The sequence below is a fragment of the Bos indicus genome, chromosome 5 (genome assembly GCF_029378745.1).
Source record: "Bos indicus isolate NIAB-ARS_2022 breed Sahiwal x Tharparkar chromosome 5, NIAB-ARS_B.indTharparkar_mat_pri_1.0, whole genome shotgun sequence".
In the NCBI taxonomy this organism is placed as follows: domain Eukaryota; kingdom Metazoa; phylum Chordata; class Mammalia; order Artiodactyla; family Bovidae; genus Bos; species Bos indicus.
In genome coordinates this window covers 41,608,965-41,633,686 of record NC_091764.1, presented here as the reverse complement: position 1 = coordinate 41,633,686, position 24,722 = coordinate 41,608,965, and the positions used below count along the sequence as shown (strand labels likewise).

At 34.6% G+C, this 24,722-nt stretch overlaps 1 protein-coding gene across 2 annotated transcripts in view; it reads right to left on the bottom strand.

Annotated features, from left to right (window-relative positions):
* Positions 1-24,722, bottom strand: part of ABCD2 (ATP binding cassette subfamily D member 2) — a 97,982-nt gene that overhangs the window by 62,224 nt on the left and 11,036 nt on the right. For both annotated transcript variants that reach the window (XM_070789270.1, XM_070789271.1), the window contains 4 exons: positions 18,718-18,839; positions 15,780-15,948; positions 14,972-15,066; positions 7,168-7,313 (listed from right to left, as the gene is read on the bottom strand). In XM_070789270.1, coding sequence (XP_070645371.1) covers positions 7,168-7,313; positions 14,972-15,066; positions 15,780-15,948; positions 18,718-18,839 — 532 coding nt within the window. The remainder of the gene's footprint in view (positions 1-7,167; positions 7,314-14,971; positions 15,067-15,779; positions 15,949-18,717; positions 18,840-24,722) is intronic.

Here is a 24,722-nt window from a genome sequence, read left to right as displayed (position 1 = left end):
CTCCAGCACTCTTGCCTGGAAAATCCCATGGACATAGGAGCCTGACTGATAGGCTACAGTCCATGGGGTCGCAAAGAGTTGGACACGACTAAGCGACTTCACTCACCACACTGTTTTCATGACTATAGCTTTCTAACAGCATTTGAAAACAAGAAGTGTTAGGTTTCCAGCCATTTTTTTCTTTCTCATGATTGCTTTGGCTATTTGGGGTCTTTTATGTACCCACAAAAATTTTAGGATAGTTTTTCCTATTTCTGTGGAAAATGCCATTGGAATTTCCATAGGAATCGTGTTGAATCTATAGATGATCTAGTGCAGTATGGATATTTTAATAACATTATTTCAATTCATGAACATGGGACATGGACAATCGATTTCTGTATGCTGATTTTGTATCCTTCAATTTTTACTGAATTCATTGACTTGTACTAAATGTTTCTGGTGAAATCTTTAGGACTTTCTCTATGTAAGATCATATTATTTGAAAACACAGATAATTTCACCTTTGCTTTCTAATTTGAATGCCTTTTCTTTGTCTTGCCTGATTACTATAAGCTTCCAGTACTTTATTGAATGAGAATGGTCAGAGTAGGCACCCTAGTGTTGTTCCTCATCTTAGAGGGAAAGCTTTCAATCTTTCACCATTGAATGTGATATAATCTCTGAGTCTGTCATATGCAGCCTTTATTATGTTGAAGTATGTTCCTTCTATATTCAGCTTGTTGAGAATTTTTATTATGAAAGAATGTACATTTTGTCAAATGCTTTTTCTGCCACATATGATATTTGTCTTTCATTCTAGTACCATATTTCTTTATTTGCAATGTTAAACTACCTGTGCACCCCAGGGATAAATCCCAGTTGAACAGGGTATGTCCCTTTTAATCGTTGTTAAATTCAGTTTTCTAATATTTTGCTGAGAAGTTTTGCATCTGTATTCATCATGGATATTGATCTGTGGCTTTCTTTTCTTGCAATGTCCTTAACTGGCTTTGGTAACAAGGTAATGCTGGCCTCACAAAATGGGTTTGGGAATATTCCCTCTTCAATTTTTTGAAGAATTTGAGGAGATTATTATTAATTCCTCTTTAAATGTTTGTTAGAATTCACCAGTGAAACCATCATAGAGGATTAGAATGAAAAGTAGGAAGTCAAGAAATACCTGGAGTAACAGGCAAGTTTGGATGTGGAGTACAACATGAAGTAGGGCAAAGGCTACCAGAGTTTTGCCAATAGAACACACTGGTCATAGTAACCATCCTCTTCCAATGACAAAAGAGATGACTCTACACATGAACATCACCAGATACTCAATATCAAAATCAGATTGATTATATTCTTTGCAGCCGAAGATGGAGAAGCTATATACAGTCAGCAAAAACAAGACTGGGAGCTAACAGTGGTTCAGAACATACCTCCTTATTGCAAAATTCAGGCTTAAATTGAAGAAAGAAGGGAAAACCACTAGGCCATTCAGGTATGATCTAAATCAAATCCCTTATAATTGCACAGTGGAAGTGACAAATAGATTCAAGGGATTAGATTTGATAGAGTGCCTGAAGAACTATGGATGATATTCATAACATTGTACAGGAGGCAGCGACCACAACTATCCCAAAGAAGAAATGCAAGAAGGCAAAATGGTTGTCTGAGGAGGCCTTACAAATAGCTGAGAAAAGAAGAGAAGTGAAACGCAAAGGAGAAGAGGAAAGATATACACAACTGAATGCAGCGTTCCAAAGAATAGCAAGGAAACATAAGACAGCCTTCTTAAATGAACAATTTAAAGAAATAGAGGAAAAAAATAAAATGGGAAAGACAAGAGAGCTCTGCAAGAAAATTACAGATACCCAGGGAACATTTCATGCATATATGGATATAATAAAGGAGAGATAAAGCAAGGACATAACAGAAGCAGAAGAGATTGAGAAGAGGTGGCAAGAATACACAGAACTATACAAAAAAGGTCTTAATAACCCAGATAACCATGTGTGGTCATTCACCTAGAGCCAGACATTCTGGAGTATGAAGTCAAGTGGGCCTTAGGAAGCATTACTATGAACAAAACTAGTTGAGGTGATGGAATTCCAGTGGAGCTATTTCAAATCCAAAAAGATGATGCTGTGAAAGTGCTGCACTCAATATGCCAGCAAATTTGGAAAACTCATCAGTGGCTTCAGGACTGGAAAAGAATCAGTTTTCATTCCAATCCCAAAGGACAAAGCCAGAGTTCAAACTACCATCCAATTGCACTCATTTCACATGCTAGTAAGGTAATACTCAAAATCCTACAAACTAGACTTCAACAGTATTTGAACCAAGAACTTCCAGATGTACAAGCTGGATTTAGGAAAGGCAGATAAATCAGATCTCAAATTGCCAATGCCCACTGTATCATAGCAAAAGCAAGAGAATTCCAGAAAAATATATATTGCTACCTAACTGACCTTGCTAAAGCCTTTCACTGTGTGGATCACAACAAACTGTGGAAAAATCATAAAGAGATGGAAATACCAGACCACCATACTTGTTCAGTTGTTAAGTCGTGTCCGACTCTTTGCGACCCCATTGACTGTAGCATGTCATATAGGCCAAGAAGCAACAGTTAGAACCAGACATGGAACAAAGGACTGGTTCAAAATTTGGAGAGGAGTAAGTCAAGACTGTATATTGTCACCCTGTTTATTTAACTTATATGCAGAATACATCATGCAAAATGCCAGGATAGATGAAGCACAAGCTGGAATCAAGATTGCTGGGAGAAATAACAACCTGAGATATGCAGATGAAACCATCCTAATGGCAGAAAGTGAAGAGGAACCAGAGTCTCTTGATAGAGATCAAAGAGGAGAGTGAAAAAGCTGACTTAAAACTCAACATTCAAAAAACTAAGAATACAGCATCTATTCCCATACTTCATGGCAAATAAATGGAGAAAAAATAGAAACAGTGGCAGATTTCATTTTCTTGGGCTCCAAAATCACTGCTGATGGTGACTGCAGCCATGAAATTAAAAGATGCTTGCTCCTTGGAAGAAAAGCTATGACAAACCTAGATGGCATATCAAAAAGCAGAGGCATCACTTTGCTGACAAAGATCCATACAGTCAAAACCATGGTTTTTCCAGTAGTCGTGTACCAATGTGGGAGTTGGAACATAAAGAATGATGAGTGCAGAAATATTGAGGTTTTTTATCTGTGGTGCTGGAGATGACTCTTGAGAGTCCCTTGGACTGCAAGGAGATCAAACCAGTCAATCCTAAAGGAAATCAACTCTGAATATTTATTGGAAGAAATGATGCTGAAGCTGAAGCTTCAATATTTTAGCCACCTAATGCCAAGAGCTCACTCACTGGAAGAGACCCTCACACTGGGAATGATTGAGGGCAAGAGGAGAAGGGGGCGACAGAGAATGAGATGGTTGGATGGCACCATTGACTGAATGGACGTGAGTCTGAGCAAACTCTGGGAGATAGTGAAGGGCAGGGAAGCCTGGCATGCTACAGTCAATGGGGTCGCAAAGAGTCGGACACGACTTAACAACTGAACAACAACTGTTAGAAACCAACTGGTTTTTGTTTCAGGGGGATTTTAGATTACTGATTCAATTTCCATACTTGTTACTGATGTTTTTTTACTTCTTCATGATTCAGTTTTGGTAAATTTTATGTTTGTAAACATTTAACCATTTCTTCTAGGTTTCTAGTTTGTGGCATATTATTGTTCTTATTATTATAGTAGTCTAATGATCCTGTGTATTTCTGTGGTAATACTCTCTTCTTTCTGATTTTTTTATTCTTTTTGCCTCTTTGTTAGTCCAGCTAAAGGTTCACTCATATTATTTTTACAAATAATTATTTCTTAGTTTTTATTGATCTTTTCTGTTGCTTTTCTGGTCTCTATTTCATTTATTTATTGATTTTTTTAGTTGATCTTTTCCTTTTGTTTTCTGGTCTCTATTTCATTTATTTCTTCCCTTTTTGTTATTTCCTTCCTCTTTCAAACTTTGGACTTTGTTACCCTTTTTCTAGATCCTTGAACTGTTAAGTTAGGTTTACTTGAGATCTCTTGTTTTCTTAACTTAGACATTTATTTCTATAAGCATCCTTCTTAGAACTGCTATTGCCACATTCCATAGATTTTCATATATTGTGTTTCCATTTTCGTTTTTTTCAATATATTTCTTAATTTCTTTTTTGATTCCTTCTTTGACTCACTGGTTGCTCAGGAGTGTTTTAATTTCCACATATTTGTAAAAATTTCAGCCCTCCTCCTCTTATAGGCTTTGTTTCATAGCATTATGAAGGGAAAAATACTTGGTATGACTTCAATAGTCTTAAATTGGCTAAGATTTATTTTGTACCATATCATAAAATATGCTAGAGAATGTCCCATATGTGATTGAGAAGTGTATTCTACTGCTGTTGAATAGAATGTCTGTATTTGTCTGCTAAGTACATTTGGTCTAAAATATGGTTCAAGTCTAATATTTCCCTGTTGATTTTCTGTCTGGATGATTTACCCACCATCAAAAGTGGGGTACTGATGTTCCCAACTATTAATGTATTTTTGTCTATCTCCTTTCAGATCTGTCAGTATTTGCTTAATATGTTAAGGCGTTCTGATATAGAGTGCATATATATTACAACTGTTATATCTTCTTGATGAATTAATCCCACTGTCATTATATAATGACCTTCTTTGTCTCTTTTTAGCATTTTTGGCTTAAAATCTGATTTTTCTAATATAAGTGTAGCCACCCTTGTTCTCCTTTGGTTTCCATTTAGATGGAATACCTTGTTTCCATCCCTTCATTTTCAGTCTATGTGTGTCTTTAAAGCTGAGGTGGTTGTCTTGTAACCAGTGTAAAGTATATCTTCTAGCCATTTATGTCAGTATAAGTCAGTATATTTACATTTAAACTAATCATTGACAGATAAGGACTTACTAATGCCATGTTATTGCTTTCTGGTTGCTTTGTCCTTTGTTCCTTTCTTCCTCTCATGTAGCCTTTCCTTGTGAATTGGTGATTTCTATAGTGGTATGCTCTAATTCCCTTATCTTTATCTATTGTAAATCTACTTTAGGTTTTTACTTTGTGGTTCCTATGAATTTGTGCATGCTCATTCGTGTCCGACTCTGTGACCCCATGGATTGCAGCCTGCCAGGCTCCTCTGTCCATGGGATTCTCCAGGTAAGAATATTGGAGCGGGTTGCCATTTCTTCCTGAAGAGGATCTTTCCGACCCAGGGACTGAACTCAGTCCCTGTGTCTCCTACACTGCAGAATGTTTCTTTACCTGCTGAGCCACTGGGGAAACCTTGGTGGTTCCTATGAAGCATATCTAAAACATCTTACAAGTTTTATATTAACTACTTCAATTGCATATAAAACCTCTACCCTTTTACTCTCCCCCCTTTATGTTTATAACATCACAATTTGCCTGTTTTTATATTGTGTGTTCATTAATAAATTATACTAGCTATAGTAATTTTAATACTCTTATCTTTTAACATTCATACTAAGAGATAGTTAACACACCACCATAATGCAGTATTAGAGTATTATGAATTTGAGTATATATTTACATTTACTAATATTGTATATTTTTATGTGTTTTCATGCTACTAATTAGCATCATTTCATTTCAATTTGAAAAACTGTTGTTATCATTTCCTGTAAGGCAGATCTAATGGAGATGAATTCCCTCCTCTTTTGTTTGTCTGGGAAAGTCTTTTTCCTTCATTTCTGAAGGATGACTTTGCTAATTAGGCACTTTTTAAGTCTTGGAAATGTCTTTTATTGCTCAGGTTATAGCTATATTTGAGAACTGTTTTTATATTACAAATGAAATCTTAAATAGCTCAAAATATAAAATTTATGTATATAATTCTATTTGCATTAAAGGAGTTGATTCTATGCTATAACAGAATATTTTCCTCACAATTTTATGCTTCATAACATAAATAGAAAATCAAAATCCGTCTACTTAATGTATTAATACCTGAAACTTAAACTTTGGCACTACTATTTAGTTTTCAGATCCAGAAGGTTTCCCAAAAGAAATACAGAAAGATTCAATAATTCTGGTATCACAGATGTTATCTATTTTGTGTTAAACACAAGTATTCACAGCACTGCTCACATTCAATATTTTCTTATTGCTAATACAGTTCATCATTCTACACTTCAGATAGCTTAATACTACTATGATAGGTTTTACTTTAGGGAAAAAGTGCCACAAAAACTCATCTGCATAGCTGTAATATAAGATCTAAAAATTAGTCCAGTGGGCAGGATGGTGCGAACACTTTCTGACAAAGGAAAAGGAACAAAAGAGACGTGATAGCACACATTTAATGGAACTTTTATGTTTGCTCTTACACTACAATTCCAGCATAGGTGCTTGATTAGGCCCCACAGAATAGTCCTCTAGCACAGTAGAAGTACTTTTATGATGTCAGCCTAACCTAAGGTGGGAAAAATTACTGGGTTAGATGAACATGAGATCTGTTTCTTCTTTAAATTTAACTGTCTCATCCACAATGAATATTCTAAATTTTCAGGTATAAGTTTCTGTTTAGACATCTGTACATTGTTATGAAGGAAGATAGCTAAAAATTTCAGATGAAAAATTTTACTTTTAAATATTTCTATGCTTACTTTTACATTCACTCTTAAAGTAAAATATTTTTAATTAAGGTAGTTCTAAATCATTAATTGATTACATAGAACTGTGATAAAGATTACTATACAGAGGCTCTGAAAACATAAGTGAATAATTTCAGAACATATAAGTATATGCAGCTTTATGAAAAGACTAGCATATTATTCAAGTACTATTTATTTTTGTGAGAAGAGATAATAGAGATTATGTCTAAAGCAATATAATTATTCTTTGGACTAGCCTATTATTTCTTGAGGCTAACGTCTATAGTCTTTTGAGTGTTCATTACAATAAGAAGTGAAAATGAAAAGCATTGGTATTTTCCTGGACACTACTGTAGTCAAAGCAGTAACAAAAATTTTTAGGATAATATTTATTTCCTTAATAGTTTATCTCAAAAAAATGCTTGAAAGATTACTTGCAGAAGAGCTTAAAGAATCAAGATAATTAATTCAAAAGCAAAAGAAAATTTTTCCTTGTGATATAAAAAACTTTACCCACCTTTGTGGAATATAGAACATATGTTGTGGAGGTGGTTTATATAGGACTCCTTCATAGACAGGCCAGAGCCCACTTAAAATTCTGAAGAGAGAACTTTTCCCACAACCATTGGGACCAGTTATCAAAAGATGCATTCCTTCTTCTACCTACAATAAGAGATAAAATTAGGAATTACAATATTTAAAAATTATTTCATCTGTCAGCATTTAAAAGTGATTTTTAAAAACTTTTAAACACATGATAACCTAGGAAAAGAAATAAAAGATAAATATATCCAGGATTGAGAATATCAAATTTGGCTCTGAAGCTAAAAGCATCACAAAACAGTCCAGTTCCAAAGATAATGGATCTCCTTGAAATGAGCACTCACTTCCCCAAATTTTCATTGTGGTTTTGTCATCACATACTACACAGATATTAAGGAACATTATCATGTGGGAATAAGAAACTGTAAAAATTTAATTTAAATTAGAATAGATTAAATTTATTTAATATTAATATTTGATGAAACTTAATTAAAATACAACTTTGCTGTATTTGTAAGTTGAGGTTAACTAGCTACAAACTAGTTTTTCTAAGAGCTAGCTAGGTTGTTTAATTCAGTAGTCTGAAATGTTATAGAAATTATAAAAGAACATAATGAGAGACATAAAATGAACCTAATTTTCCTTTATTCACAGAGAGAGAAAAAAGGTTTACCAAATTAAGACAGAAATAAGCATGAGGACTGTAATATAGTCTAATGCCTATGGATGAATTAAAACAAACAACAAAAAATATATATATATACACATATATGTATACACACACACACACATAAAAAAACAACATATCCATGTTGATTGGATACTTTTCTTAGAATCTTTCATCTTATTTATCATTTAAATTTAAACAGCTGAATTTCATGAGCTCCCATTCCACCCAATAGAATCAAGAAGTTATCAATCTGGTATTTAAAAGGTATTGTGAAGATCAAGAAAAAGAAACATCATTCAAAAATTTGATTTACTTTTTAGAATAAATGATATTTTATAATCAGTGATTAAAAAATGATTATAGGCTTCTGGTTCAAAATGGCAGAGTAGAAGGCATGTGCTCATTTCCTTCTATGAGAGCACCAAAATTGCAACTAGCTGTTGAACAACCATCGAGAGGAGGATGCTGGAACTCACCAAAAAAAGATACCCCACTTCCAAAGACAAAGAAGAAGCCACAGCAAGACAGTAGGAGAGGGGGGCTCAATCGTGATAAAATCAAATCCCATACCTGCCAAGTGGGTGACCCAGAAACTGGAGAACAATAATACCAAGGAAGTTCTCCAACTGTTAAGAAGGTTCTGAATACTACATCAGGCTTCCCAGCCTGGGGAATCTGACAAAGGGACTGGGAATCCCCAGGGAATCTGGCCTTGAAGGCCAGTAGAATTTGATTATAGGACTTCTACATGACTGAGGGAAACAAAGACTCCAGTAATGGAGGGCATAAACAAAGTCTTGTGCACACCAATACCCAGAGAAAAGGAGTAGTGACCCCACAGGAGACTGAACCAAAACTACTTGCTAGAGTTGGAGGGCCTCCTGTGGAGGCCTGGGTCAGCAGGGACTCACTACAAGAACGAGGGCACTGGCAGCAGCAGGCTAGGAAGGTCTCCCTTGGTGTAAGCCCTCTTGGGGTTTAACCCTATCAGAGAGACCACAGACCCCAGGGCTAGATCACTTACAGCCAAACAACTGTCAGGGAGGGGAACCAACCCCTCCTATCAGCAGATAATTAGATTAAAGCTTTACTGAGCAAGGCCCTGTCCACCAGAGCAAGACCCAGTTTTTCCCACTGCCAATCCCTCCCATCAGGAAGCCTCATCTATCAGAGGGCAGACAGAAGAAGCAAGAAGCAGCAGTCCCACAGCAGCTAAACAAAAACCATCTTACAGAAAGTTAATCAGGATGAAAAAGCAGAAAGTTATGTCCCAGATGAAGGGACAAGATAAAAGCCCCAGAAAACCAACCAAATTATGTTGGGATAGGCAAACTTTCAGAAAAATAATTCAGAATAATGATAGAGAAGATGATGCAAGATCTCAGAAAAACAATGGCGAAGATGCAAGAAATATTTACCAAAGACCTACAAGAACTAAAGGATAAACAAACAGAGATTAATAATATACTAGAAGGAATTAATAGCAGAATTATAGGCAGAAGAACAGATAAACAACCTGGAGGACAGAATTGTAGAAATCACTGCCGCAGAACAAAATATAGATAAAAGAATGAAAAGAAATGAAGGCAGCCTACGAGACTCTGGGACAACATTAAACAAACCAAGATTCACATTATAGGGGTCCCAGAAGAAGAGAGAGAAATAGGATCTGAGAAAATATTTGAAGAGATAATAGCTGAAAATTTCCTTAATATGGGAAAGGAAATAGTCAACCAAGTCTAGGAAGCACAGAAAATCCCAGGTAGAATAAATCCAAGGAGGAACACACTGAGGCATACAGTAATCAAGCTGTCAAAAACTTATTAAAGACAAAGAAAAAATATTCAAATCAGCAAGGGAAAAATGACAAATAACATACAAGGGAACTCCCATCACACTATCAGCTGATTTCTCAATGAAAACCCTATAAGCCAGAAGGGAATGGCATGATATATTTAAAGTGATGAAAGGGAAGAGCCTACAGACCAGAATACTCTACCCAGCAAGACTCTCATTCAGATCTGAGGGAGAAATCAAAAGCTTTCCAGACAAGCAAATTTAAGAGAATTCAGCACCACGAAACCAGCTTTAAAATGAATGCTAAAGGAACTTCTCTAGGCAGGAAACAAGAGAAGGAAAAGACCTATAGGAAAAAAAAATACCAAAACAATTAAGAAAATGGTAATAGGATCATACATATCAATAATTACTTCTGTAAATGGATTAAATGCACCAACCAAAAGACATAGACTGGTTGGGCAGATGAAAACATGTGCATGTATGGACTTCCAGTTATCACTCACTCTGCCTGACCACCCCTCCCCCAATTTGAACAAAAATTTTTTTATATTGTTAAGTTATTCATGTTTCCATTATGACTTGCAATTGTAATTATCTTTTATTTTTTGTCTGGATATTGATCATGAAAACTGATAATTATCTTTTATTATTGTGACTATGTAACCATTACTCACTTAATACCATTGTATCATGATTGGTCAACAGAAAAATAATGTAATTCTATATCTCCAAAGTTAGGATTTAATAGAAAAACCTGAAATCACTTTTTAAAATCCAGATGCATATCAGAATTATCTTAAAATCTTTTGAAAATTACAAATGCCCAGGTATTGCACTGCTTTTTTAATCCAGATCTCCAGATATGTTTCTAATAAGCAGTCATGTTTAAAACCAACTGGACTATATGATGATATTTTACTTTTATCTAGTTTGTTTCATTTTTTTCTATTTCATATTCAGTGCTCCCATTTCATTTAGCTTATGTTTATCACTTTTCTATGTCTACTTTTGTTCTTAATGTTTTTTCTCAAGCCTTTATTAAGCATAGTAGAAAAGCTTTTGTGTGTATGTATATATATATATAAAATACATATAATATACATATTTTTAAAAACTTACAAATTTTTGCCTAACTAAAAAATTTATAACATTTTGATTCCACTTCTTTGACTTAGTATGGATAGAATGTTAGAATCTAGTAGAATGCTAGATTTCTAATTAAAAAAATAGATATGTAATAAGCAACAAAGGTTTACCATATAGCAGAGGGAACTATGCTATATAGTATGGGCTACCCTCATAGCTCAGTTGGTAAAGAATCCAACTGCAATGCAGGAGACCTGGATTCAATCCCTGGGTTGGGAAGATCCCCTGGAGAAGGGAAAGGCTACCCACTCCAGTATTCTGGCCTGGAGAATTCCATGGACTGTATAGTGCATGGGGTCACAAAGAGTCAGATGAAACTGAGCAACTTTCACTTTCTTTTCAGAGGGAACTATAGTTAATATCTTGTAATAACCTATAATAGAAAATAATTTCAAAATTAATATATGTGTATATGTATAACTGAATCACTTTGCTGTGCGCCTGAAACATTGAAAGTCAACTATACTTCAATAAAATATACATTTTAAGAAAAATAAATTAAAAATGAATATACAAGAGGCAGCAATTTACAGTATGTCTGTAGATGTGGCTTCACACAGTATAGATACAAATATCTAAGTGTCCATGATATAGAATATATCATGTTTAATACTCAAAGATAAAAGAGCATCATATTACTTGTATAATGTCAGTGTAAGGAACCAGTTCCATATATATCCATTAAATATTTGCTGTGTATAACATAAGCTAAAATCTTTTTGTTGAAAGAAAGTAGTGGGGAGAGAAAGGGAAGATGGGAAGGAAAAAGGGCTGATATGAAGGTTAGATTAGATAAAATAACTAAGAATGTATGTAATAAGTACATGTAAAGCAAAAATGGTTCAAATTCATATTCTAAGTAATTAGAAATTTCCCTAGCAGATATTGACATGTGTTTGACACTCTTCTAGGCACAGAGGATATAGTGCTGCCCAAGACAAAGTTTCTGTTCTTGTGTAGCTTGCATTTCAATGGCAAAGATTACAATATACACAAGAACAAAAAATTAACTAGTTATAAATGCTATTGTGATAGCAAAAAAGGATGATGTATTACGGAAACATAGTGGCATTGTGAAGCTGGTGGGGTGGGGTGGGGTGGGGCTTCTTTTGATTAGGTGCTTCAGGGAAGTCCTCTTTGAGGAGGCAACATTTTGGTTTAGCCTGTGACAACAAGCAACCAGTCAGATCTGGCAGAAGAGCATTCCAGGCAATAAAGATAGCTAAGGCAATGGCAACCCACTCCAGTACTCTTGCCTGGAAAATCCCATGGATGGAGTAGCCTGGTAGGCTGCAGTCCATGGGGTTGCAAAGAGTCAGACACAACTGAGTGACTTCACTTTCACTTTTCATTTTCATGCATTGGAGAAGGAAATGGCAACCCACTCCAGTGTTCTTGCCTTGAGAATCCCAGGGACGGGGGAGCCTGGTGTGCTGCCGTCTATGGGGGTTGCACAGAGTCGGACATAACTGAAGCGACTTAGCAGCAGCAGCAGCAGCAACACAAGGACATACGACAGGAGCAAGCTTGAGTCTATAAAATCTGACTGCAGATATTTTTTCTCCTTAATTGTAGCCTTGGAAGCAAAGTTCTGACCAACCTAGATAGCATATTCAAAAGCAGAGACATTACTTTGCCAACAAAGTAATGGCTAGTCAAGGCTATGGTTTTATCAGTGATCATGTATGGATGTGAGAGTAGAACTATGAAGAAAGCTGAGTGCAGAAGAATTGATGCTTTTGAACTGTGGTGCTGGAGAAGACTCTTGAGAGTCCCTTGGACTGCAAGGAGATCCAACCAGTCCATCCTAAAGGAGACCAGTCCTGGGTGTTCACTGGAAGGACTGATGCTGAAGCTGAAACTCCAATACTTTGGCCACCTCATGCAAAGAGTTGACTCACTGGAAAATACCCTGATGCTGGGAGGGATTGGGGCCAGGAGGAGAAGGGGACGACAGAGGATGAGATGGCTGGATGGCATCACCGACTCGATGGACATGAGTTTGGGTAAACTCTGGGAGTTGGTGATGGACAAGGAGGCCTGGCATTTTGCGATTCATGGGGTCACAAAAAGTCAGACACGACTGAATGACTGAACTTAACTGAACTGAATTTTAGCCAAACTGAAATGCTATTTTGATAGAATAAAGTTTAAAAAATATTTGGGAAAGAACCCAGAAAAAATTATTTTTGTAATTTGCACTGCTCTTTCAATAGAAAGAGGATTAAGAAAGTTTAACTTTGTAGAAGCATATATACTTTTTAAATGATTTTTAAAGGTATGTGCCATGACAAAAGGTATGTAAGCAAAATATTTAATAGAATCATTCTCTAATGGGAATTCTCATAAATTTAACACATTTTGAGTTTAATAGAAGACTTTTCTACATTCATATTATTTTTAGCATAAGTTTTTTGATGTTTAGTAAACAGTGAATATTAGGCAAAAGAATTCCTACATTTACCAAAATTTTCTTCTCCAAATGGTTTTTCAATTCCAAAAGGCAAACATAAGAAAGAGTACATTTTCCTCTAGAAACCTGTTTACTTATTAATCCATGTAGAGGGAACAGAATTTTCTATTATACTTTAGCAACCTGAGACTTTAAATAAAACTGCCTGACTTCGAAATAAACAATTATCATAAAAGTATACTATATTAATATATACCTTTGCACGGCCTCCAAATTCATGACACTTATACTAGATTATTTAAAACTTCATTTTATATAAAAATATACTGAGTTTTGAATTTTTTCACAGAAAGAGTGTGATGTGTCCACAATAATGTAGTTAGTAGGTGGCAGAATTCAAGACTCTTCCTTTATTTAATAAAGGGAGCAACCAGAATTGATATTATGAAACCCAACCTGATGAAAACCTCATGCAAAACTCATAAAATATAAATTGCTAAAGTATTGATAAATATGCAGTGCAGGACTCTTTAAAGGCTTTATTTTAAGTCTATTTAAGACTATGCTGTATCATTAGCACTCATCACTGCTCTGTGACTCAGTCGCTTCGGTCATGTCCGACTCTTTGCAACCCTATGGACTGTAGCCCACCAGGCTCCTCTTGTCCATAGGATTCTCCAGGCAAGAATACTGCAGTAGGTTGCCCTGCCTTACTGCAGGGGATCTTCCCAACCCAGGGATTGAACCCCCATCTCCTGCATCTCCTGCAATGCAGGAGGTTTCTTTACCACTGAGGCACAGGGAGGCCCCTTATTGCTGCTCTAAAGGTCTATAAATTGAAAAACAGAGCCCAATCAAATTGTAGTTAAAACACAATTTCTCTCACTTTTATTAACATAAAATTTCCCTCTGTTTAGTACTTCTCATGCTCTTCCAGCAGCCTAATGAATTTGCAAATACATCTTTAAATAATTAAACCTAGACTAAGGTTCACATTAAAATCATTAAATGTACATATATGGTCATATTTCTAATTCTGTTATTAGGTCTAATCATGTCATTGTTTGAACTAAGCGCAGATAACTTCATTCTACTTATCAGCCAATTATTTTGCATTTGAATTCCAAAATGCACATTTGAATTTTATAATGCTTTAAATCAGGGTCTCAGATTTATTAGCTATTTTTACACCTTAGTTTTTATAATCAAGACAGAGTATTAAACAATAAATAACTATTATCAACAGAATTAAGAACTAAATTCAAATTTGTGAATCTTCTGATTATTTTTTCCTAATAGAAGATGTAGTTATTGAAAATATAAGTTAAACTTATAAATTTAATGTAAACTTGCTGATTACCTCTTCTCTCATATTTTAGTAAATATGTAACAATATAGGCTTATATTACTTGAGTAATTCCTATAAGGAAAAAAAATTAGAATTTATTTCTGGATATTAATTTCTGAGGAAATTTCCTATTGCTCCCCAAAGTTACCTCGTTTAGGCTCTCAGGGTACTGTAATTTTGATTTTCAACCAGGCAATAAAGCAGTAGAAATTAAATTTCTGTTTCTTTCTGCTTTCTGAGGAAGTAACTGATTCTGTAATTGAGTCACTATGCCTACCTTTCTTGATTTCCCCTCCTTTCCATATGCTTCCTCCAAGTATTTAATATAAGGTACAAGAATTCTGAGTTCTTTTATATTAGTGTGTTGGCAAAAATCAGAAGATTCTTGAATATCATCTTACTTTGAAGTTTAGTCTGGAAGCCACCACTTCTCCCGTTGGTGTAATTATGGGAACATTTTCACAAATAATTCCATGCTCCACATCAATAACTTTTCCTATAAGTTAAGGAACAGTTTACATTTCAAAAGGTATCATGTGTTATTGCTAATTAAATAACTTAAAGTATAATGCAGCATAACAGATAAATTTACTATAAAGATAATTCACAGTAATAAGTTATAGAAATGAATGCAAATATGGATATCTATATCTAAAACAAAGTCTAATGTAAACTTGCACATTTTGATGTATCTATTTGGACTATCTTTCCCAGAAATATTATTCTACAATAATATGATGTTAACATCAAAATGAGAGCAAAGATAAACTCTATCTGGTATTAGCTACATTGTTTATAACTACTTATTTCTCTAAATTAAACTTTCCTACAGAAAAAAAAAACAATGCTGCAGAAAGGAAACAAAGACATAGAAAACAATCTTTAAAACTATAATAACAAAATCAAATGATAGAATAAAAGAGAATAATATAACATTAATTCTATTATTTGAATTTTAAAAGCAAAAAAAAAAAATCACTCTGCCATATGTACAGTTTCCAGGAATTATTCTAGACGTTTTATCTTAAATAAAAGTAGTATAGTATTTTTTATGATAATTTTAGTCACTACTCCTCAAAATACAGCACTAACTTTAGGAATAATTGTTTAAATAACTAAATGTTGGTTCCTTAGCTATCTTCTAAAATACCTTGGTTCTGTTGATAAACACTTAAAATATAGATGTACAAAAACATTTGAGTTTAATACCTTTGATTTCCAATGTCTCACTGAGGGGTATTTCTATGTTAGCTCCACCCTTGCTATGGTTTTCACACTCTTGCAAGACAGCAGTTCTCTTATAAATGCCTCTTTTTACTTCATCAAAAACCCAAAACATGTTGTATACTCGAGCAGTATAGCCTGCTAATTCAGTTATCTAAAACCAACGCAGTGATATAAAATAGTTAATATACTCAAGACAGACTTTTAAACAAATATGCAATCACATAGGATTCTTGATTTAATGTTAAAGGTCTTATTTTATTATGTGAAAAATAGGTAAGCATATCTGATAACTAAAACTAGCAGCACTAAAAAGCTTACCAAGAAAAAGCATAGCAAGTTGACAGTTTAAGCTTGACTGGAATTATAAAACTCATCAAAATTATTTATTCAAGTCAGGATTCAGAGTGACATGTAAAGATTTCAGAATATTAATGAGACTTAAAAATCTTCCAAAGTCTTTCAATCGATTTTTTGATTTGGCTCCATTTACATGGACACTTGATTTCCAGAAATTAGAAGTTTTGTGTAAAGCTTAAATTCATTCAATGAAATTATTTTGATATGTTTTTTCAATTTAAAATAGAAGATTTTAAGAAGAAAAATGCATTTTTTTCTTGTTAAGAAATAATCTAAGTCAAAGTGGTTATCAAAATTCCTAAATTAGGCGCAAAATTCCTAAATTTACCCCTGCTAGAAGATACCAACATTGAGTCAGCTCAGTGAAAAACTTTAAATTCTTTTCAGGCCAAATCCCAAGATTCAGTTTCTTTTCAAGCCAAACATGATGTATATGCCCAAAGAGAAATATTAAATATGACTTTTTTCTAGATGAGATTATGAGGTAAATCTTTGTTTTAGTTAAAAGACTCAATAAAATGGTGTCTTGCTCCTATTCTGCCAGTTGTCCAATTTAGGTTGAATCTCTGCTACTTTTCTATTAAAAGAACACTTCGTTATCAAGGTGACTCATGTGAAAGGTGATTCATGTCCTGTTAAGACCATCTTTCTCAACATAAAGGACGCAATAAAAAACATTCCCTTATAGAATTGTTTAGTAGGATATTGGTATCAATAAGAAAGGCATGTCACTAATAAATATCATGTAAACAGTAAACTGTGGGCTAATATAATACCAATATTTGTGTAAGATTTTTGTGAGTACAAAACTAAAGCAGGGAATGAACAGGTATTATCATTAAAAGCCTTCTGCCACTTGTTTCTACCATGTGAGAGGTCTATAATCAGATGAGTATTTCATTTCTGTATATTAATGTTATACTTATTATATAGGATAGTTTCTAAAACATTTCCTAGAAGAATTTTTTGAGTTTCCAAGTAGAGGTAAACAGCGCTAAGGATTAACAAAATATGGATCCAAAAGAAATACAGGAAAATATATTTGTGTAAAACAAATCTAAACATATTTGGAGGTCAATTGAAAAAGGCAGAAGGCACTGAGTTAGTATAACAGGATGCAGAGGTGAATGGGCCAAGAGTGTAAAAAAAAAAAAAAAAAAATGAGAATGCGATTGCCGACAAATTACTTCAAGATATATGAAAAGGGGGTTTCTCTAAAAAGAAATCTGGTTCCCTTCAGAGCTAGTGGAAAACCATGATGCTTTCATGTGCTTTCACAGCAATAATAAGATTCTTTAGAAGTGAAAATTCTATGATTCAATGCACATACAGTCAAAATAAAACAAAATGCAATCATTTCTTATGTTGGAGACAATCTAGAAAAACAAATTGATATTCTCTCTGTGACTTAGCAAAGTATTTGAATGTGAATTGTATACAATTTTGATTTGTCATTTAATTTTAATAAGAAATTTATTAGATCAAAAAACCTACCCTCAAAGCTATGTCTCCAGATTATCAAAATTACTATTTGAAAAAAATTTTTTGAGCTGTTTTGCTTTATGGCCCTAAACAACTGGTTTTATCTTTTAAAAAAAAAATTCAATAAATCAGTTGTTGAAAGAAACTGAAAAGTTCTGTCAGCAAATCACAAACTTTGCAACTATCTTATATAATTTATTCAAGGATAATTTAATAGGCAGATAAATTTATAATGATGGTCTGGCAATCTATATAGATACAAAAGCCACAGGAGTCATTAATAGCAAGAATGACTATCCATGGGAATATTATTTAATATCTGAATTGAAAAGAGCGACTTTTAATCTTAACCCTGTGATATCTGTAGGTCTGTTTGTAGATCGTACTACCATTCTTTCAGGAAACATTTACTGACCATATACAATCTAAACATTAAAATAGATGTTAAAAATGTAAAGATGAATAAGATAATTCCTGCTTTCCACTCAGGGTCTCAAGCAGGAAATAAACAATTACAGTGTGGTAAAGCACCAGGTGTACTATGAGCACAAAGAAGGAAGACCCAGGCTTCAAAAAGAAAGTGGAATCACAAAAGGGTTTCTTACATGTGGTCGACTTGAGGGATAAGTAAAAGTTTGTAAGGTGTATAAGTAATATTATTGGCTAACATTTATAAAAGTGCTTACTATCATAACTCTACAAAGTCATCACCTTCATTATCCCTATTTTACAGATGAAGAAATAGACACAAACAGGTTGAGTTCAAATAATTTGCAAACACTGGAGCAGGAATTTAAATTGAGACATTCTCACTCCAGAATGCATACCAAAAGGCCTCTTAGTAAAATTTAAAAAACAAATATGTTATACTACAGACAGAAAAAGAGGAGTTGACAATTTAGAGTATAAAAACTGAAAGATAATAAATACACTTGGGACTTGTCCTTTATCTTGATTTTACTCTTAGCAGTTTTTGCTAGAGAATAGATGTTTCCAAAACAATAAACATATGTAGTAATTTACATTTTTGCTTGATTTTCATACATCTTATTTAAATCAAACTGACAAGAAATACAAGTACCTCTTTGTATGAAGACATAATCCTTTCAATAGCATCAGCTCCAGAAGCCAATAAATTTCGAGCAGTGGTAAAGGCTTCTGTCCGTTCACTAACCATAGCTTGTTTCTGACCATCCTCTAGATCTAAAAGCAAATTAAAAACTATTGAATTTTTTAAGTAACTAAATGTTTTATTTTATACTGAGTTTTGATTCAAGCTGTGACTCAATCATATGTGAACTTTTCATTAGTATCAGGATTTCCTAGAAATTAATGAATTATTACAAATATAGTATTTGTACCAGATTTTATTCAAATCTTCCTTTGTCTTATTTTTCTAGGAGAGTTAGAAGAATTAAATCTATAGGTATTAAGACAATTTTCTTTAAGCATTCTTTTAACCCTTACCAAATTCAACTCCCTGCTCTATTACAGCCAGGTAAAAAAAATGCTACTGATTCAGTCAATAAAAAAACCACTAACTGGAATCTAAGCAAACATTTCTAGTGTGATTTCTTTTAAAAGAAATGCAAAGTAGCTGACCATCATAATCTACCTCTGTCTACTCATTTCAACTTTCACCCTACAGTTCAGCAACACCCAAACAGGTAAAATTCTGTTTACTGTCTAGTATTTGCATATACAATTTCTTCTGATTTTAATATACTTTCCTTTGTGCCGAGCTCTTTCTTAAACAGTTAACTATTTAATACAAGTTTCCCTGGAAATCCTTGTCTGGCTTTGCCAGTGGACTATAAGTTATTTAAGGGGCAAAACTGTATTTTATTCACTCTTCTTAACTCACCAGAGTGTTTAGAACCTACTATTCGATGCTAGCCTAATCCGTAGCTTATAATAATCGCTCTTAAATGTTGCTGCTGCTGCTGCTAAGTCGCTTCAGTTGTTTCCAACTCTGCGACCCCATAGACGGCAGCTCACCAGGCACCCCTGTCCCTGGGATTCTCCAGGCAAGAACACTGGAGTGGGTTGCCATTTCCTTCTCCAATGCATGAAAATGAAAAGTGAAAGTGAAGTCGCTCAGTCGTGTCCGACTCTTAGCGACCCCATGGACTGCAGCCTATCAGGCTCCTCCGTCCATGGATTTTCCAGGCAAGAGTACTGGAGTGGGTTGCCAATGCCTTCTCCATTATTTTTTATTTTTTGTAAGTGTTGTTATTTTATATCAAGCAAGTTTAGTCTTGCTCTTCAAAATTATTCTCTTGAGGTCATTACTTTTATCTTGCCATCAATTTGATTCTCCATCCAGTCTTTCTACAGACTATCACCAAAGTTCAAAATTGAAAGCTATAAATTAATGAAGGAAATTAGAATAATATAGCCATATATCATAGCCACTGTGATATTTATTTCATCTGGATTTATCTCAGCAAAAAATGGCTTTTTTTTTCTCCCTGACAATGCAAGTATTTAACATGTGCCCAGATATAATTATCAGATACTTTCACCTTTACTTGCTCATAGACAGCTCAGCTGAGTCTGAAAGGGATCCATGCATAATAGAAGGTAAATTCATTCAGCAGATATTCACTGAACAGCAAGATTTACAAGAAATTAGTCAAGGTGCTATAGGACATGCAAGGATTAAATGTGCTTTTCAAACTCTTTCCTTAGGGAGCTTACAGTTTGGTAGGACAGAAGACAAGTTTCCAAATAACAATGCAGGGCAACCTATGAGGAGAGTTAGTGTGATGCATTTGAAAGAGACGAAAATAATTTCTTGATGAAAGAGACAGAAAATGCTTCATGGAGAAACAGACTGTGAGTGAGGGCTTGAAGACAGCATAAAATTTTAAAAGATCACAAGTACAGCATAAGCAATATCTCGGGGAAGAGAAATTTCAAGCAATGCCAATTGAATAAATAACTTGGTCAAGTTACAGTATTGGTTGGTGGCAAGCACTGATTTTATTTTGAGAATCAGAACAACCATGGGTTCATGGGAACCTCCTGGTTTGGCTATTGAGCACTGCTTTAGAGAATTATTTTTGTTTCCCTGGAAGTTAGTTGTACAAAGAAAGGCTATAAGAGTTAGTGTAAGTAAGAAAAGAAAGACGTGATTGGATAAACTGGAAACAGAATCTTCATATACTAAAGAACATTTAAATGTGTGGCAAAATTTAGACAGCCACAAAAAATTAACAAAGGACTCTCAGCAAGCTACCAAAATAGTGATTGCTATATCAGTTAAAGTGCTAAAATAGTTTTGACGCAGAGAATCTGGCTAAACTAATTATGGGATTTTATCAGTTAGGGGTTTGAGTAACAGCTTTCACTGACAGTCTGTATTAAAAAGAGAACACTAGCACAGACAGACTGCTGTCTGGTATAGGATGCTACTTTCTATACTACTTTGGCAGACTAACACCTACTGGGTTTTATCCAAGTTTTTAAACTTGCAAATTTGTAACAAAATCACAAATAGCTCCGGAAAGATTTCATTTGATATTTTTATTCTACTAATTGTTCTTTAGCAGGTGGTTTAAGAGCAGTGCAGGAGTATTTTATCATACACACTGTAGGGAACTATGTGACTTCTATGATAAGGTCAGATTTCTTAGTGTCTGTTAGACATATAAACTCACAACCTAAAGCCCTCAACTATTTTGTATGCTAGGTAGACACATTTCATTTTCCTTACCAAATATTTTCAATATTTTTTCAAACGTTCTACATTGAAGGATTTAATAGTTAGCATTATATTCTCATCTTATTAGTATTTTCCAGGCCTGATAATAATAGGTATATATTGAAACATGGTCATATCAGTTACTATTTCACTGAAAAGATGAAAAAGGATTTTAAAATGAAGGATTTTAAAATTATGTCATAATTTCTCAAATCCTGTAGAACCGTATGATGCAAAGAGTGAACCCTAATGTAAACTATGGACTTCAGTTAACAATGTATAAATTATGGTTTATTAGTTGTAATGAACGTACAACACTAACACAAGATGTAAATAAGAGGGGAAACTCTGGTAGGTACACTGTACTTTCTGATAAATTCTCCCATAAACCTAACACTGTTCTAAGAAAATTGTCTGTTAATTTCATAAAAGTTGAAAAAGTAGGTTCTTCTTTTGTACTTTTACCCTTTGATTTATATTTGAATTTCTTTCTTTTTATTTATATTTTACCTTTGACATCTTGAAAAATCTCAGCAAAAACTTACAGCCTTATCCAACCTCATACCACATATCAACTTTGAGTAGACTGATGTGAAATGAAAAATAATTAATTTCTAAGAGATAAAATTGGACAATATCTTATGACCTTGGGTTAGACAAATATTTCTTAAACAGGACACAAAGCCATTAACCACAAAGAATTAATTGACAGACTGAATTATATTAAAATGATTACTTCACTTAGACAAGCTGTTAAGAGATTGAAAAAGGAAGAATCAACTGGGAAAAATATTGGACATTTTGTGCATGTGTCTGACAAAAGACTTACTACAGAATACATAACAGCTTTTACAAATCAGTAAGAAAAAACATATTTAAAAACAATCTAAAATTAATCAAAAAAATTATCAGTATTTCATAAGAATGGCTATCCAAATGGCCAACAAATGAAAAAAAGTGCTTAATCTCATTTGTCAACAAAGAAATGGTAAGACTACAATGAGGTATCACTAAAAACTTACCATATACCTAAAATGAAAAATACCTGAGTGAAAAAGACTGACATCAAACACTGGCATAGAATGGAACAACTAGAATGCTTATACATACTATACAAGGTTACTTATGGAAGATTCCAAAATCAGCAAATAAATGGTCTACTACTAATAAATGGTCAGTAAAATAATTACCTTTGATGAGGCGTGGCAGGGGTAGAAATAAGTAGGGATGGGGGTGGTAGCCTTAGGATGAGGATAGGTCTGGGAAAGGGTATGAGGACTTCTGGGATGAAGGTAAGCTTCTATTTCTTCTGAGTGGTGATTACGTATATGTGTTAACTTTATGACAAGTCATTGAGTGGTACACTAATGACTATGTCCTGTTGACATACGTATTATACTTTACAAATGTAACTACTTAGATGCATAGCTACTTACAGCTAAAAGTATGTCTGATATATATTGATAATCGCTGTTATGATAATTGGTCAACAGGACAATTCAGTTCAGTTCAGTCATTAAGTCGTGTCTGACTCTTTGTGAGCCCATGGGCTGCAGCACGCCAGGCTTTCTTGTCTATCACCAACTCTTGGAGCTTGCTCAAACTCATGTGCATCGAGTTGGTGATGCCATCCATCAATCTCATCCTCTGTCATCTCCTTCTCCTCCCATATTTAAGCTTTCCCAGCTTCAGGGTCTTTTCCAATGAGGTGGTTCTTTACACCAGGTGGCCAAAGTCTTGGAGTTTCACCTTCAGCATCAGTTCTTCCAATGAATATTCAGAACTGATTTCCTTTAAGATTGACTGGTTTGATCTCCTGGCAGTGCAAGGGATTCTCAAGAGTCTTCTCCAACACCACAGTTCAAAAGCATCAGTTCTTTGGCACTCAGCTTGCTTTATGGTCCAACTCTCACATCCATACATGACGACTGGAAAAACCATAGCTTTGACTAGACGGACCTTTGTTGGCAAAGTAATGTCTCTGCTTTTTATATGCTGTCTGGGTTGGTCATAGCTTTTCTTCCAAGGAGCAAGCATCTTAATTTCACGGCTGCAATCACTATCTGCAGTGAATTTGGAGCCCAAGAAAATAAAATCTGTCACTGTTTCCATGTTTCCCTATCTATTTGCCATGAAGTGATGGGACCAGATACTATGTTCTTAGTTTTGAATGTTCAGTTTTAAGCCAGCCTTTTCACTCTCCTCTTTCACTTTCATCATGAGGCTTTTCAGTTCCTTTTCACTTTCTGCCATACAGGTAGTGTCATCTGCATATCTGAGGTTACTGATATTTCTCCTGGCAATCTTGATTCCAGCTTATACTTCATCCAGCCTGGCATTTTGCATGATGTACTCTGCGTATAAGTTAAATAAGCAGGGTGACAGTACACAGCCTTGATGTAATCCTTTTCCAATTTGGAACCAGTCTGTTGTTCCACCTCCGTTCTAACTGTTGCTTCTTGACCTGCATACAGATTTCTCAGGAGGCAGGCAAGGAGGTCTGGTGTTCCCATCTCTTGAAGCATTTTCCATAGCTTGTTTGTATCCACAGAGTTTAAGGCTTTGGCATAGTCAATAAAGCAGAAGTAGATGCTTTTTCTGGAACTCTCTTGCTTTTTCTATGATCCAACGGATGTTGGCAATTTGATCTCTGGTTCCTCTGCCTTTTCTAAATCCAGCTTGAACATCTGGAAGTTCTTGGTTCACATACTATTGAAGCCTCACTTGGGGAATTTTGAGCATTACTTTGTTAGCATGTGAGATGAGTGCAATTATGTGGTAGTTTGAGCATTCTTTGGCATTGTCTTTCTTTGGGATTGGGATGAAAACTGACCTTTTCCAGTCCTGTGGCCACTGCTGAGTTTTCCAAATGCACTGGCACATTGAGTACAGCACTTTCACAGCATCATCTTTCAGGATTTAAATAGCTCAGCTGGGTTTGTTTGTAGTGATGCTTCCTAAGGCCCACTTGACTTCGCATTCGAGGATGTCTGGCTCTAGCTAAGTGATCACTCCATCGTGGTTACCTGTGTCATGAAGATCTTTTTTGTATAGCTCCTCTTTGTATTCTTGCCACCTATCATATCTAAATTGACCTACAATATAACATTTTATTTCAATAATTTTACATTAGAATATGAGACATACTAATGTAGCAGGAGCCTAGATATAGTCTTGTTGCAGGTACACTTTTGAGAATAAAAACATCACCCATGTTACTAGGGTGTTGGGGAAAATTTAGTTCTATTCGTAAGAGCAGTACCTCTCAGTTGCTACTTCTGATGTGCACCTTACACTATCAGATTACCAATATTGGCAGCACCAGTGACTAAGCTGCTCTCTTCCTTGCTTGTTAGGTGCCCGTAATAAGGTCTGGCAGG